Here is a 16107-nt window from a genome sequence, read left to right on the forward strand (position 1 = left end):
GGGCGAATGGAAAAAATATATGGTGGAGTTGAGTAGTTTTTGTATTTTTGGAAGATCGATACACGATTTAAAGTTCTCTAGATAGAAAAAAATCCAAACATAACCAAATTTTGACACTTAATTAACAATTGAATTTAGAACATAATTTAATACATATTTTACATAATTTACATTAATTAAATGGTTTAAATAACTAATTGTTATTACGGGCCAGCGCGCCTCAGTGCTACAGCTCTCCATTGCCCACCGTAGTCCACCCCGATACACTGACACCGCAATTCGGCTGGAATAGGGCCTTAAGGTTTTCTTTATGATTTCTCGCAAGCTCCAGTTGCAGCTTCTGTCAAACTTGGTCTATTTAAAGAGCCGAGTGTTTAATTTAATTAGACTTAAGCAAATGGTTGAAATTTTTTCGCCCATGACCACAATTTTTTTAACAATCAATTGATTCACAGCGATGAATTAAAGATAATTATTTACTTCATATAAATATCACATTGAGCGTGTTATTATGTCTGTCACATAATGGAATTCGTAGACTGTACGTGTGTGCGTGATATTTCGTTTTTAATCAATTCAATAAATTAGATTAAAGGCATTATCTCACGTTGCAAATATTAACTATCAAGCAATTGTTACTATGCCTGTCTTATATTATTATAATTGTGTGCTTATTAATTTACTCTTTAACAGAAAGTAGTAAATACTCAAGAGAATACAAACTAAAAATGTAGGTAATAGAAAATTTATTTGAGGAGAACTTAAACACCGCTCAATGAACGTATTTAAAACTTGTCCACAGATTCCATAGCAGAATTCGTGTAATAAACGTTCCCCCTAGTCACAAAAACATCAAATTTCACCTTTAAAACTTAAGTTATTATGTCTCTATACCGCAGCGTAAACTTAATTTGAAAGAAAGAGACAAAACATGCTTTGTTACACTGATTTTGTTTTAATTAATAAGATATACAACGTAATTGATACGTTTTGTTATGTATTGAAGTTTAAGTACTAATAAATGAGTTCTAGGTATCGTAAGGCTAGGACATCTTTGCTAGCCGTGGTCCTAGGCATTGATGGCACTACCGCTTACTTCTAGGCTGTGTATTTAGATTACTCTTAAACCATATATTATTTTAAATTGTTTCGGAATAAATTTATCCAAAGTTACAACCTTTCTTAACACAAAACAGTTTATTGTATATAATTTTTCACAGTAAATTATAAATTTTCTATGTACTTACAGACGATACAATTTTATTATGCTACGTACATTTATTCATGAATATATCAAATAATCGTTGAGAGATAATTTATACTGGATTTCGTGGAACCAGTGAATAATCTAATATTGATAACAAACGAATTGTAAATATTTTTATAAATTTATGTTTGCTTATTTTCGGGTCCCAGTATATCATTTGCGGGTGAATGCGGCCCACAGAATCCTATTTTTTTTGAAGTTTGACATATTTGACAGTGTTTAAGACGAATGGGATTCGAGGTACGATTTTGACCTATAAGTTTGAACGAAAGGAATGCGGCGCCATTTTGTAATCGTTCGCTCACACGTATGCAACTTCATTCAATTGTTATGAACCGTTCGGAAGTGACCGATTTTATCTCCAAAGCGTCAATTATAATAATAGCGGGCTAGATGTACCCGCATATATATAAATAATTATTTTCCGTATTCATTTTCACATTCATAGTGTACAAACATAATGGATTATAAGTGTCGTGTGAACACCCACGGTACAATAATAATACTTGTAATAACAATGTTCGGCTTTCGTTTTCGCTTGTCGTGAATGAAAACTTAATTACTTATGTATTGAGCGATGTGCTATGGGATTTATAGACTATTTCTAGTGACTTTCACGTGAAAATCGTGTGGTATTTCTATTTTTAAGATTTTTAAAGGATAGTTAATACATTCATGGGCGGAACGTGATTTTGACTCCCCCGTAATATACGCATACACGAAAACAGATACTTCGACCGAAAACAATCAACGGGGAATTGTTCGATAAATGCGAATCAACATATTAATTGATCTAAGGAATACCAAAGTTAAGATTGTTTTTTTTTAATTTCAGTTTTTTTAATTCAACATATCGCCTATTGTTTTCAGTGAGGACTGGAACTTGGGATGAGACTTTTGTGCCTTTAACCTCTCGATGTTTGTAATCGTGCCGTTTGTAAATGACTCCTGCATTGATTGCATAGTTCTAATGCACGACCAATAGTTATAATTCGCCCTTGTCATATTTCAACAAACTCAGTGAAAGCGTTTATTAGGTATATTTATTTGTATGCATGTTTCTTACTCCAGTCTACTAACCCAATTAATACATCTAAAACAAGTCTTTAAACGAATGCGTAACTGAATAGCTATTTCAACTGCAATCTCACGGGATGATTCAGCAAAGACTAAATGTCACCTCTGTGCCTTTGTTCGCTAGTTCCTGTAGTCAATGTATTAACTGCCTCTGTCTGGTATTACATCTGAATCATACTGAGGATACTATTATATAAAGATTAATAAGAATATTCGAACGAATATTAAGTACCAAAATTATTGATAACTTTGTAATTTTTTGTTTACTGGACGCAAATACATTTTATTTGTGATTTGTTTATATATTTAGAAATATCGTTAGTTACTATTGAATTATTTTATATTTCTATCAACGTTCATTGTTACGATACGCGCGTATTTATTTCCCTTCACAGAAGTAGGAAATTCCAATATCTATATGAACAGGTTTTGCGTCCGGGATAACTGACTGAGTCATCATTGTACCTAAGTCAAGGACGGAATACCATTCTCATATCACGAATAATCAATTGTAAATCGCTAATACCGTAATAAAATATGATTATTATTCTTGTTAGTCTTATTATTAAGTTAAAAATATAAAGAGACCGGTTTTACAGACATTTGTATTTGAAGTTGGAACAGTGCGTAGATTAATAAACATCGTAAGGAAAGTGGCCCGGAAGTCTGATCACCAAATTGTCTATAATAAAACAAATGATTACTAAACACATACAAAAAGAGTCCAAGACCTGAAAGTACCGCTACTGTTTTGTTTAACAATGAGAATTCCTGATGAAGTCATAGTCTGGTACATTTGCTAAATTCATTAAAAAAGTCGTCGTTAAATTCGGTGTCAAATGAGCTATGAGTAGATAATTGTATGATATATATTATATCCTACATATATCGGGAACAATAACGCCTAGATGTATTTTTTATCATACAATATTGCGAATACACTGATCGATTCTATACATTAAACAATACTTTGCAACAAAATAAACTGTTTGCACGACCGGTCACTTATCAACAGTATATTGTATTCTGTTAATCTTGGGATGATAAATCCTGTCGATAGAGTTATCGAACATATTACAATAACAGTGACGTTATCAGTGACCTAGACCTCGGTGTTTTACTCTTACAACCCACTTACCTACTTAATGATAATTGGCTTTTCTTCCATAAATACAATGAAAATTGCAGCTGTGTGTTTCTTAATTAAAAACCATTACATTATTTTAGTGATTTACTAAAAAAACACTAAAATAACTTTAAAAGAACTTAAAAAAAAGTTCAAATTCTTAACCAAATTTTTTAAAATACATTAAAATCTTACAAAGCCATAAATTTTCAGACACAGGTGAATACATACAGATCTTAAGTTACGATTAAATAGATACAAATAAAAAAGAAACTTTTCAAATCTACGTTCGTTAATAAATGATTGACATCAAATAGGAAAAAAAGATATCTTTAATTTACCGTATTCAATCTCTGGATACAAAGTTCAAAGAACCTCGCTTTATAATTTTACAGATAAAAAAGCGATTGATGTCGAGTCGAATTTGCCACGCTTTTGCTTGTCGACTAGACACCGTGAGCTTAAGAGGAAATCTCTGTGGAAACTTCACGATCCGCTGCCTTCACTGTTTACATTGTCCATTGAAAGTAAAAAAAAACCTTTCACGAGTCAATGAGAGAGTAACGGCAAACAATCTATAGTTAATAAAATTGTATTTTTCCAATATCTGTTTATTAAAGATTAAGAAAGTTTGTAGTGAATAGTGGAAGTTTTTATTTTTTGTTTTTACGCTGATTGGATGTACTAAAATTATGAATGTGGAATGACATCTGTTGACAGTGACACGTTCGTTTTCATCGACAGTGACAGCTGACAGGTTTTTTATACCCTTTCTGTTAATTACTCGTTTAATTTATCTAGTACTCTATAGTTACCGTTACACACGGCAGTTCTTATTAGCAGCGACCGGATCGAATAAATTACCTCCATTTTGGTGAAAGGTCCGTACAGACAAACTTCAATGTATTGCAATTAATTAAAAATCACGCAGGCGACTGTGGCATCTTCCAATTTGTAATAAGGCATATATTTCTCTGATGACAAAAATTTTTGTATGTCGAATTAAATGTCAAACTCGTTATATTAAAAGTCATGGATACTAGATTTTAAAACTTGTTCGACTTGTTGAAGAATTTGTTTGCCGAAAATTGATTGCATTGACTGCGAATGCAAATTGATTGCATAATTTTCAAAATGGCTTATAAAAGCCGTTAGTAACTTCTAAATAAGACATCTGAATGTTAACTGAATTGCATTTTTTGTTTATTTTATAGGTAGGTTATCATTGGGTTATGACTTACAAGTTTAAGTTTGCATACAATCGCAGTCTTGAGTCATGATTTATTTAATTCGTAATTATTAGTCTTCGGAATTTTACTTATGACCCAGCATTTACCAAAGTGAAATTATAATTATATCGAAGAATTTTTAAAATCATAAATAAAAAAGTACCAAAATCGGTATTTGTTATAAGACTTATTTTTTTTTTAATTACCTTGGCTTTATCTAGCGCTGTATAAAAAAAACGTTTATTTTGGAACATACGATCATCATGGTATCACTTATTCCACGTATACGATATATGTACCTACGTTCGTAGTTTTTTTGTTAAAATATGTTTAGATAGCTTAGGTTCGCTCCAGATTTTTTTGTATACTTCATCCTTTATTCAGGAAACGGAAAGGAAAGATTCCTTGATCATTGATTTGTGGAAATAAATAATATGTATATACCAAAGTATATATATCAAGAATTATTAACAACATTTAACCGATTTAGCCGATACAAATGGCATTATGTAATATTAAAGATCGTCCAATAACCCTATATTTTTCTTTGTAATGTAATTTATTTCGCAAAAAATCTCCCCGATAAGCTGGTGTTTTAATTAAAATATCGCAGTAATTAACTTGCATATTACCTAAAGACCTTCATTACCAGTGAAACAATGATTGGTTGGACCAGTGAACAACAGGTTTCTGTTTATAAATTAAATGGACGCAATATTCTTCCCGAAATCAGACCTCCCCAAAGTGAACAACATTTTTTATAGAAAAACACTTTTAACGGATTGAAGTTATGTATTATTGTAAAGTTATAATTATATATAATTTAAAATTTATCCGACGTTCCGCGTGCTTGTTAAATTAAAATTTATGTTTAAATAATTATAAGTTTACAATAATACATAACTTCAATCCGTTAAAAAAGTGTTTTTCTTTAAATGTGTAAAAGTTATGTTAATAAAAGAGAATACTTATATTTTTTATATTAATTATAAAATGATCCTTACACAAAATATCACAGTTCCTTACATTACTTCAATAACTGTTGTGTTATAAGCGGTCTAATGAGTTAATTAGGTTCCTGTTCTACTGATGTAAGCCCGGAACCGTCTGCTCATCTAATCAATGTTACATCGTCGTTGTTTTAACCATTATATACGGTAGCTTCTAGCTTATTACGACTTAGTTTATCTAATATAAGAGAAAATAATAGTCAGAAATTAGCTGTTTCTCTTTATTTTTGAAAAGTGAATTTATAGCGATTTCTTAAAATTATTTGTATCAGTTTCGTAAATATACGAAAACGAAAGACTTAGTCCAACTGTTAATAAATTTAAAAAAAAAAACAATTTATTTGACGTATTATACACACGCTTAGTTATATAATAGACGATAAAAAATTAAAATATATATAATTAATTCTCTAAATTTTGTATGGTCATGGATTCATCCGTACTCAATTAGTTATAGAAAGATTTTCTATTTCATTGCCAGTGTCACGAAATCGATATAAAAAGAAACAAGAAAGCTATTTGTACATTTTTATAAGAAAATATTATACGACCTCGTATAAGCTAAATGGTTTTCATTTATTGAATCCATCAGGTAATGTCATTTTAGCGTTTTTTTATTAAACGCAGTAGTGTTTCTTCTATTCCTGGTAAAACTCAATTCCAATTGGTTAATTGTTCACGTGATCTTGCGCACTGGTCTAGAACATTGGGAATTGCTGTAATTTGCGTGCCTTCGCGTGTCTTCTTAATTTCCATACAATGTTTTCTCAATTAGAATCATTTTACATGTATTTTATGCATCACTTCTATTTAAGGCATGCTATCGGTTGAAGACTAATGTTTAGAGTTTTAGTGAAATGTCAAAATTATCAATATAAGAGACAGTATTTGACAGTATATATAATCTTTTACGTACGTAAATTTTATCTGTTCTACATAGACAGTTGTAAAATTAAATTTTATATAAGTAAATTTTTAGTAATGTATTTATAACTTTTATTGTTATTTCCAGATATGGAAGATGAATGTTACCCCGCTATACCAGCAAGCGCGTGGCGAAGCAGGCGGCGCTCCAGCAGTTCACCTCTACCAGAAGTGAAGGCTGAGCCCAAGTCAGAGCCAGAGTCACCTGCCTCCAGCTGTCCACCTTCACCAATTCCTGGCACACCAGTCACACATGTCGATTACGTCATTGATCACACGGTAAGAAACTACATAATGGAGGAATTATTGAAATTCTTTCACTAAAAGTCTTCATTCGTAAAGGTGCTAATGATCTGGCTTAAGCTAATTTCTAAATTCCACCGAAATGAATGGTGATAGGTGTGTGTCCATTCATTGCTATATAAATAATCAAAACAGTTACTAAACTTAGAATTGAGTTGTCAAATTACTAGCATCGAAAATATTTTTGTATTCGTAATTTACATTAGATAATCTTTCCAAATTTTATACATTTTTGAAGTAGATTTATAACACTATCTTAGATCTTTAAACGAGCAATTCTTGTATATATATATATATAATTGAAATCTCGGAATCGGCTCCAACGATTTTCATGAAATTTAGTATACGGGGGGTTTCGGGAGCGATAAATGGATCTAGCTAGGAATGATGATGACTTTTTTCTTTAAATATCAGTTAGATCAGCCAGTTCAATTTTTTTTATTATTCTGTCTGTAAGATCGAAAAATATTATTAATATTTCATCATTTTATTATTATATAATTCGTACTTAAATATAATTTCCAAAAAACACAATTAAAAAAAATCGAGCAAATCTCGGTTATCCAGGTACTAATAAATAATTTAATAGGGCATTAGATAGTTGTCAACCAAATATAAAAAGTTTTGCAGTAAGTATTAAATTCGCTACACAAGTCGGCTATGATTAAAGGTCTATAAATAACCGACAATTGCCATACAAACGTGATGAGGCTTCAAGTTCTTCATTTAATAGATACGTGAAACCCGACGCCATCGTGACTAAACCCCGACAATGACTGTACAAAATTTAAAGATCAATCGAGTTCAAGCATTTTACCACTTTCTCTTTGCTTTTTTTGATAGTATTAACGTGAGATCCACATTATTTTTCAATATTAAGTTGAAAATTCTAATATATCTATTATGTTTCCAGAAGTAGTACAAAAATTAACGATATAATTGTATTAACTAAGTACATCGAATAATACAATTATTACTAATCTATGTTTTGTTATACGTCTATGGTACATTATGCAACAAGTTGTTTGAATAAAAAATAAAATAAATAATAAGTTAAGTTCAGGCACTTTCAAAATTTATCCTTCATTAGCGATGTCTGGAGAATCACATATAAGCCATAAGTGTGTCTTTTACTACTGGTTTTTTCTTCTTCTCTAATCTAATCTAATCTATGGACTTCTTTTAATCTCTTTGATGTAAATTTCAGACGGGGACAATCCACATGCCACAAGCCGTGCTACAGAAAGTAGGTGCGGCGGGAGTACCACAATTACTGCTAAGCACCGCTCCGCGCATCGCTAACTCCTTAAATAATAATAAACTTTCCATCAAAGTCACATCCTCGGGTTCTTCAGGTATTAAATACTTTTTTAACGAATAAATTTATATTGTACTCTGACAGTACGTAACAATCTAAGCAGAGTGATAAGCGCTGCTAAAACTGCTAATAAAAGTATTCAGTAGAATTCAAATTAAATAGAGTCTCTTTACAAATTAATATACTGAATTTTAATTTTGTAAATCGGCTGTATGAATTGAGTTGTTACGCACAGTATACCTGTCCGGACAAAACAACAATGCTGTTGGGATTGAAGTCATAAAGTTAAATGTTAAGTTATGTAAGCAATGCTATACATATATGTGGTTAAATAGTTCATAAATAGTGGATACATTAATCAGAAATATTATCGCATTCAGCTATTCTAATATAGTAATAGAGCGGTTATTAGACTAATACATATAATATATCGTTTTCGACAAATTGTCGTAACCACAAACATATGTTCGGCTGTAGATACCGTGTGGACGTTAAGTGTACAATATAGTAAAATATATTATTCGATCCTACAGCAGGCTTCAATCTCCCACCAACGCCGCCATCTTCCCTGTCTTCATCAGACAGTGAAGGTGCATTGTCGCCTGCCCATGAGACTTCACCGCCGACTGCGCCGGCCCCGCCCTCTCGCAGGACCCATCTCTACGTGTCTCACCACTCTCGACAACCTATTAATACGCCACTTATAAGTAGCCAACCGGTTAGTTATATTTCTTTATCTTTTTTAACAAAATAAATTTTCATATAATATCTTCTCCAAACAGTGGTGCTGCAACAAGGCAAGTAGGTGATTCGCCTTATGTGCCTGACACCATACAAGATACAAGTTTATTGCCAGTTCTTCTCTTGATTGATCCCTTGATTTGAGAACTGGCAGTAAATGTAAAATTAAAAGCATTCAATATACATATTATATTATTTTTTTTATTCTATTCTTATTTGACGTTCACAGTGTACATTATGTTACTATATAAAGTCAATTGTTGTGTCTTAGAAGCTCGATGTTTTACGTTCGCTAAAGACGTTTGTATATCTATTTAACTTTAAAAATATACTTGCAGAAAGGTTCAACGGGCACTCTAATGCTAACAGAGGAAGAAAAGCGCACATTGCTAGCGGAAGGTTACCCTGTACCCACACGCCTACCCCTGACCAAGGCTGAGGAAAAATCTCTAAAGAAAATTAGGAGGAAAATTAAAAATAAGGTAATTCAATATTAACTTTCATCGAAAAGGTCGACAGTATTAAGTTTATTTTCCTCGAGTTATTTACTGGTTTACTAAGGCCTGATCTACAAAATATAAGTAAATTGGAATTTAAATAATATATATTTTTAGTGAATATCCTTCTAGATTTTTCTGACTATCCACATTTAGCGGTGGACTTTAAAGTTTCACAAATGTAATAAACATCTGAATTAGACATTTATATTAGTTTATTAGCTGTAAATAAATGAATGTCTCTCAGAATGTTTAGTACAATTACTTACCAATAAGTAATTATTTTCAAAAACCAATTACATTTTATCAATGTACAACTATTAAAGTTGTTCAGTCTGTGGCCTATAGAATGATTTGGCACTATTTAAAATATGTCTTTCATTTTCAGATATCTGCACAAGAAAGCAGACGCAAAAAGAAAGAATACATGGACCAATTAGAAAGGAAAGTGGAGATACTTTTATCAGAGAATACGGATTATAGGAAGAAAGTAGACAACTTAGAGCAGAAGAATGCAAGTCTAATGAGTCAATTGGCCGCTCTTCAGGCTCTTGTGAACCGAGGGGGTAGGAAGTGACGTCACAAATAGCCGATGACGTCATACAGGACTAATTCACCGTCTGTACCACTTCAATACAAAATTGATCGATTGACGTTCCGTCATTGATTAATGAATGGCAAAATTAAATTGTGAATATAAACTTAGGTTAGATGAATCTTTTCTTTCGAAAATCAATTTTTGCAACTTCTTTCAGTCTTATTAAAGTTTTATTTTCCTTCACAACTTTACCAACGTTTATAATCATACAGCAGTATTATTGCCAGTTCTAATGTGGTCATTTAACCAGACAATTTGGCTGTGAGAAGGCTAGGTATAACATTCTCACAGTTCGCTTTTGTATAAATAGTATATGACAACGACACTGTCCCATTACTTATATTTAAGGATGTATATTTTGGATGTAATTTACATTTTATCGAACGTTATTTAGGTATCCAAATGACTGTTAGAGTTTGAATGGTTGCTCACTATGTTAGTAATAGGTATTTTGTGGTGCTGACCAGGCCTGAAGCTCGTATTTAAGTCAGCGCCATCTATCGAATTGGCGGTGAAACAGGGATACGTTGGGCTCTACATGAACGTTTATTGTTATACGTGTGTTGTTTGAAATCTCGTAAAATAGTAAAACCGCTAACTATATTAAGCCTATTTCAATGTGCAGTTGTGGGTTAAATGTAACTCGATATTTGCTGTTAAATAAATGCCTAAAATATATTCTTAATATTTCTTAGAAAAATATTTATATTGTGTATTTGAATAAACAAAATGATTTTATCCAAATAAATTTTATAAGCGTTACCAAGTGTTTTTTAATGTAAGTTTACGAATTTCTTATTTCGTACGAATGTTATGGTACTACTTATTAGTAATATCGCGGTGAACTAGATTTTATCGGACATGTTATTAGCTTAATAGGTAAGGTCACCTTACCGCGTACCACTGAATTCCATGAATTTGCATTTATAGAGAAAAGTGTATCGTCCTAGAGATTTAACGCATATTTAAGATTAGTTATAAATGGACCTATTTAAAGACGGATTATTAAACATATTTTCGGTTGTCTAGTCTATCAGTAACAGTAGATTTTTGGAGCCTTTAATTCCTTGCTCTACGGTTTGTATTCCAGAACGTGGAATGGATGGAACACGCTTTGGGATATGCGCCTGTGTATCGATAAGTACAAAACGGCATGCCTTCAACGAAAATTACGATACTTAAAACTTAATATATGTGTAAAAATGGTGCCAATGTAAACAAAACAGTTTCATTTCGCATTTTTTGCTCAATCCCTATTTATGGCAAATTTTCAAGATTAAACTAATTAATACATATACAAACTTAAATCTTTTTGGAAACAGTCTAAACTTATTTTGCCAAACCTAGTTTAACAGCAATAAATGCGATTTATATATTGTACAACCATTTTGTAATTTAATATATATTTATGAATAAATTTCCACTTACTTTAAATAACCATCTTAAATGGAATCTCGCTGTTTTCGTTACGGCCTTGCCAACTTTTAATTGAACAAGCATTCAGACTTGACAGTGCAGCTTAAATGAACATTCCATTTATTATCTGTGACTTAAAGTAAACACTAGTACTTATTATTATCTCCGTACAAAACGATTTTAGTATAAACGTATCATGTAATACGATGCATAATCCTTATTTATATAATCAAACTATCTCAATTGATTGGCATATTCATTTAGTACGACAATTTGTGCAATTCTTTTTTACATTAGATGTTCTTCCTATTTAGTATATAAGAAATATTTCTATTTATACTGCGCTAATGTTATATTGTACATATATCCCAACGAGGATAAATAAAAGAATTTATTGAAATATATTTTAAGAGATTTTTTCTAATTATATGTATGTATACTGTTTACGTGTCTGTCGCTATACATGTTAGATATATGTATTACATATTTGGAACTGTGTGTGTGCCTGCAAAATTGTCTACAATTACGCGGATAGTGAAAGAGAGGTCTCTGTGGAGCTTAGTATTTAAATTTTAGGTCAATATTTAATTCCTAACATGGCATTTACCGTCTACAGCTGAGTGATTTTAAAGATTTTTATGAATTTATGATAGTTGGTAATTCGCTGTGTGTACATTATATTTCGTTGTAATGCCAAACAAGCTAACCTCTGGAGCGACATATTGGTCCATTTGATTCTTAAATATCAAGATTAGAAATATCGCTTTGTCGTATCGTTACACATTTGATGTGTAATTATGATAATAGTTTTATTTGTTAAAACTATTCTGTTACCTTGAGTCATGATTTGTTAAATCGTTTGTTTTATTATGATTGTATTATTTTTCAAACATTACATACTGTCACTTTTGAGCTAATAAAGATCGGATTTTAATCAGTTGTTTTATTTTGTTAGTCAAAGTAAAGTCAAAACCAATTTATTCATGTAGTTAACACAATGTACCTACACTTATGAACGTCAAAAAAGGAATATACATTTAATGCTACTAATTTTACATTTACTGCCAGTTCTCAAATCAAGGGCGTAGAACGGAAGAGAAGAACTGGCAATAAGCTCTGGCCACTCTATTTAATCGCCAAGTGTTTTCTTTTACTCTACATTTGTAAGGAGCGTTTGCACCATGTTACATTATTTCATAAACAAAGCTCATGACGGCACCTAAGTCCACTTCCAATAGTGATTCCGGTCTCAATAAATAGTTCCGCGTGATCACACGATTTTGACATCAGCATTACGGGTGTTGAGGTAAATGACAATTGTTCTGCCATACATACGTTTTCAAGCTAGAATAGCTTTGATATGATATGAATGGTTCTAGTTAGCACTAAACGCTAGTGTTAAAAAGGTTGGCAGTCATAGAACACTCATTATCAGTGCTAAGATAGCTAACGCAAATTCGTATTAATATTTCAAACATTACATTACATTATTAACTCTAAAAACACTGTACAATTGAATTCTAGTATATATGGTATATTTCTTTTTAAATATCTTATCAATGACAAGGTTGCTATCTACTGGATCAGAATTTCGTACAATTTATGATAGCGTCGTGTTAATCATGACATTCTAAGTGGTTCTGAGTGCTATTTATCAAATTAGACCATTAAAGTATGGATTATGTAATCAAAGGACACGGCTTATACCTTAAGCATCTATCGAGTACAAGGCATAAATTAAAAATAACTTAGAGAATACTTCCCTACGCTTAGTATTACTGCAGTACTATTAAATATAAAGGAGACTTTAATAAGCGGTACACCTGGATTTGAATACATTCGTAACTCTTTGAAATGTTTATGTTGTCTATGAAAGGTCGTTTTAAAAAAATCACTATTAATACAACATAGTCTTAAACAAGCTTGTGAGCTGGAAAATGGATACACTTACATAACGGGATTTTTATTTCTATTAATGTAATCAATGATGAAGGAAGATAATCAACGACATCAAATATGGGTTCGTCGACGGCCTGCTTTCCAGAAAGAATATAATGAAGCATATTTTCAATACTAAGAAAGAGATAACTTAATGTAGTTGGTTCAAATATAATAAATTATTTATCTTTAATTAATATGGAATATGACAGTCACTTCGACGTTTCGAGTTTAAATTCGATAAGCGAGATGAAAATTGTTTTATCAATTCATCATAAATTTATCTGGTAAAATTTCTTGAATTCATTTTTAAGGTGACTTCCAAAGTTATTCCTTCTTGTTAAAGTTTGTTTTTTTAAATATTAATGGCATTATGACCATGGCCATTTTAGATGTAGTTTTTGTTTTTAGTTTTGTAAATTATGTGTATGGCGCTCAAATTCGCATTGATCCCTTAGTTTTAATAGACCAAGGCCTGGTTAGTGGTCTCAAATCTTTAGATGGAAGTTATTCAAAGTTTCTTGGAATTCCTTATGGTGAAGTGGATTTAAACAATCCATTTGGAGTGAGTATCGTGACTTTGTTATATAACATATACAAGATAATAGGCGCGCGGTTTGATACTGTTTTACATTACATACCGACTTAATTACGAATTAGGTTTTTGTTATGTTTTCAATTGTTTTATTTGTTTGACAAAAACAAAAGTATCTATCATCTAAAAGTGAATTAAAACATTTTTTACTTTACAGGAAGCACACCCTCATCCGGGTTTTGGAAGCGAAGTATATAAGGCATATGCCGGAAACAAAATATGTCCACAAAGTATTAAGTCTTCAACACCTTTGCGAGCTGCAGATGGTCCGGAGGAAACATTGGATTGTCTGCGATTGAATGTCTACACTCCAACTGTAGCCAGTTCGCAAAATCCCTTACCAGTATTAATTTGGATACACGGAGGCATCTACGCCGAAGGTAGTGCAAGCAATTACGGCCCTGAAAATCTTGTAAAGCAAGGAATCGTCGTAGTAACTGTCAACTATCGCTTAGGACCTTACGGCTTCATGTGTCTTGATATACCAAGTGTCCCTGGCAACACAGGTTTGAAAGATCAATATTTAGCAATTCGTTGGGTGAGGAATCACATTCGCGCGTTTGGAGGAAACCCGTATAACGTTACTATCGGTGGGCAAAGTGCAGGTGCGGGATCAGTATTACACCACTTGTATTCTAAAAAAGATAAATTGTATTCCAAAGTTATAGTACAAAGCGGCACTCCTCAAAAACCCGTTTCATTTACGGAAGCTGATGAAGAAGCTGCTATTAAAATATCCTCTCATTTAGGCTTTAATACAAGTGATACAGAAAAAGCTTTAGAATTCTTAACGAAGTCGTCGCATGTGTTGGTTGCCCGAGCTGCTGCAGATTTGAATTTAAAATTAAGACCGTGTAAAGAGAAACATTTTGATGGAGTTGAAAATTTCATCGACACAAATCCATTCTCCTTATCGAATGCAAAGAAAGTTAAAAATACTCCAATCTTAATCGGACAAACCAGTAAAGAACATTATGGTTCGCAAGCCAAAAATGCTGATGATTACTACAAGACTGATCCATTCCTGGATACTTTAAAGGATAACTTTATTATGGATGATGATAAGATAGCGAAAGCGGCACAAACAGTTAGGCACTTTTATATTGGAGACAAAGCAATATCGCGAGATATAACTACCGAACTAGAAACCTTTACTACTGATTTCTTATATAATCACCCGATTGAAAGAACACTAGTCAATTTATTAAATGAAAAAGCAAGTCCTGTATATGAATATGAGTTCCGATACCTTGCAAATCAAGATAAAGAAGGGGCACCGCATTGTGAGGAACTGAAATATCTATTCCAATATAAAGACGTCGTAGTTGAAGAAAATGACGAAAATCAATTTGTTATCAGCCGTGTTACAAAGCTCTGGGCAAATTTCATCAAATATGGGTAAGCAAAATTATACATAGAAATTGTTACGTACTTGCCTTTGGTCGATTCGGTGAAGTCATTTTTTCTCCCAAATTTCCCTCATTATTTAAGCTATTATAATATCATGTAATTTCAAAATGTTTGGTGGTTCTACGATGAAGAGATTATTGAAAATATGAGAAATCTTGGAAAGGACAAGTTACAGTAAAAGTTTTCGCCGTAATTAATGTTTTTCATCAATTTTCAGAAACCCAACACCAACAGTTGATGAGTTATTGCCAATCAAATGGACTCCTGTCTCAGAAGGAAACAGACCATATATGATAATAGACTCAGAACTCAAAATTGAAAATAGAGTCAATAAGGAGAGAATGGCATTCTGGGATTTATTTTATGAAGCTTTTGGACAATATAATAAATATCTCAAAATATAAATCTTACTTGCAAATTAATTTAAATAAATATATTTGTTATTAATAAGACTATAATTAAAATATATAATAATAAATAAAATTGAAAAAAAATAACGTGGAAGAACAATTTACTTAAAACAAAATTTATTTCCATTTTACAATAGTTTAATATAAAACTTATGTAAAAATCCAATTCAGACTAGACTCTTAATTAATAACCTTTATACATAATAAAACTTTCAGTCTTAATTATAAATCCATTATATATAATTTCA

General features: G+C 31.7%; 2 protein-coding genes across 2 annotated transcripts in view; both read left to right on the forward strand.

Annotated features, from left to right (window-relative positions):
• The window catches only part of LOC110994496 (cyclic AMP response element-binding protein A), a 79126-nt gene extending 66686 nt beyond the window's left edge, over positions 1-12440 (forward strand). Inside the window, exons 3-7 of the mRNA XM_022261163.2 lie at positions 6722-6912; positions 8144-8291; positions 8788-8972; positions 9334-9477; positions 9881-12440. Coding sequence (XP_022116855.1) covers positions 6722-6912; positions 8144-8291; positions 8788-8972; positions 9334-9477; positions 9881-10069 — 857 coding nt within the window. The 3' untranslated portion in view covers positions 10070-12440. The remainder of the gene's footprint in view (positions 1-6721; positions 6913-8143; positions 8292-8787; positions 8973-9333; positions 9478-9880) is intronic.
• A 1293-nt stretch (positions 12441-13733) lies between these two features.
• Positions 13734-15876, forward strand: LOC110994507 (esterase FE4). The gene is made up of 3 exons (XM_022261175.2): positions 13734-14009; positions 14197-15437; positions 15667-15876. The coding sequence occupies exons 1-3, from the start codon at positions 13818-13820 to the stop codon at positions 15851-15853; spliced, it is 1620 nt and encodes a 539-aa protein (XP_022116867.2). The 5' UTR covers positions 13734-13817; the 3' UTR covers positions 15854-15876.
• The last annotated feature ends 231 nt before the right edge of the window (positions 15877-16107 follow it).

This window comes from Pieris rapae, chromosome 18 (genome assembly GCF_905147795.1).
Source record: "Pieris rapae chromosome 18, ilPieRapa1.1, whole genome shotgun sequence".
Classification (NCBI taxonomy): Eukaryota; Metazoa; Arthropoda; class Insecta; order Lepidoptera; family Pieridae; genus Pieris; species Pieris rapae.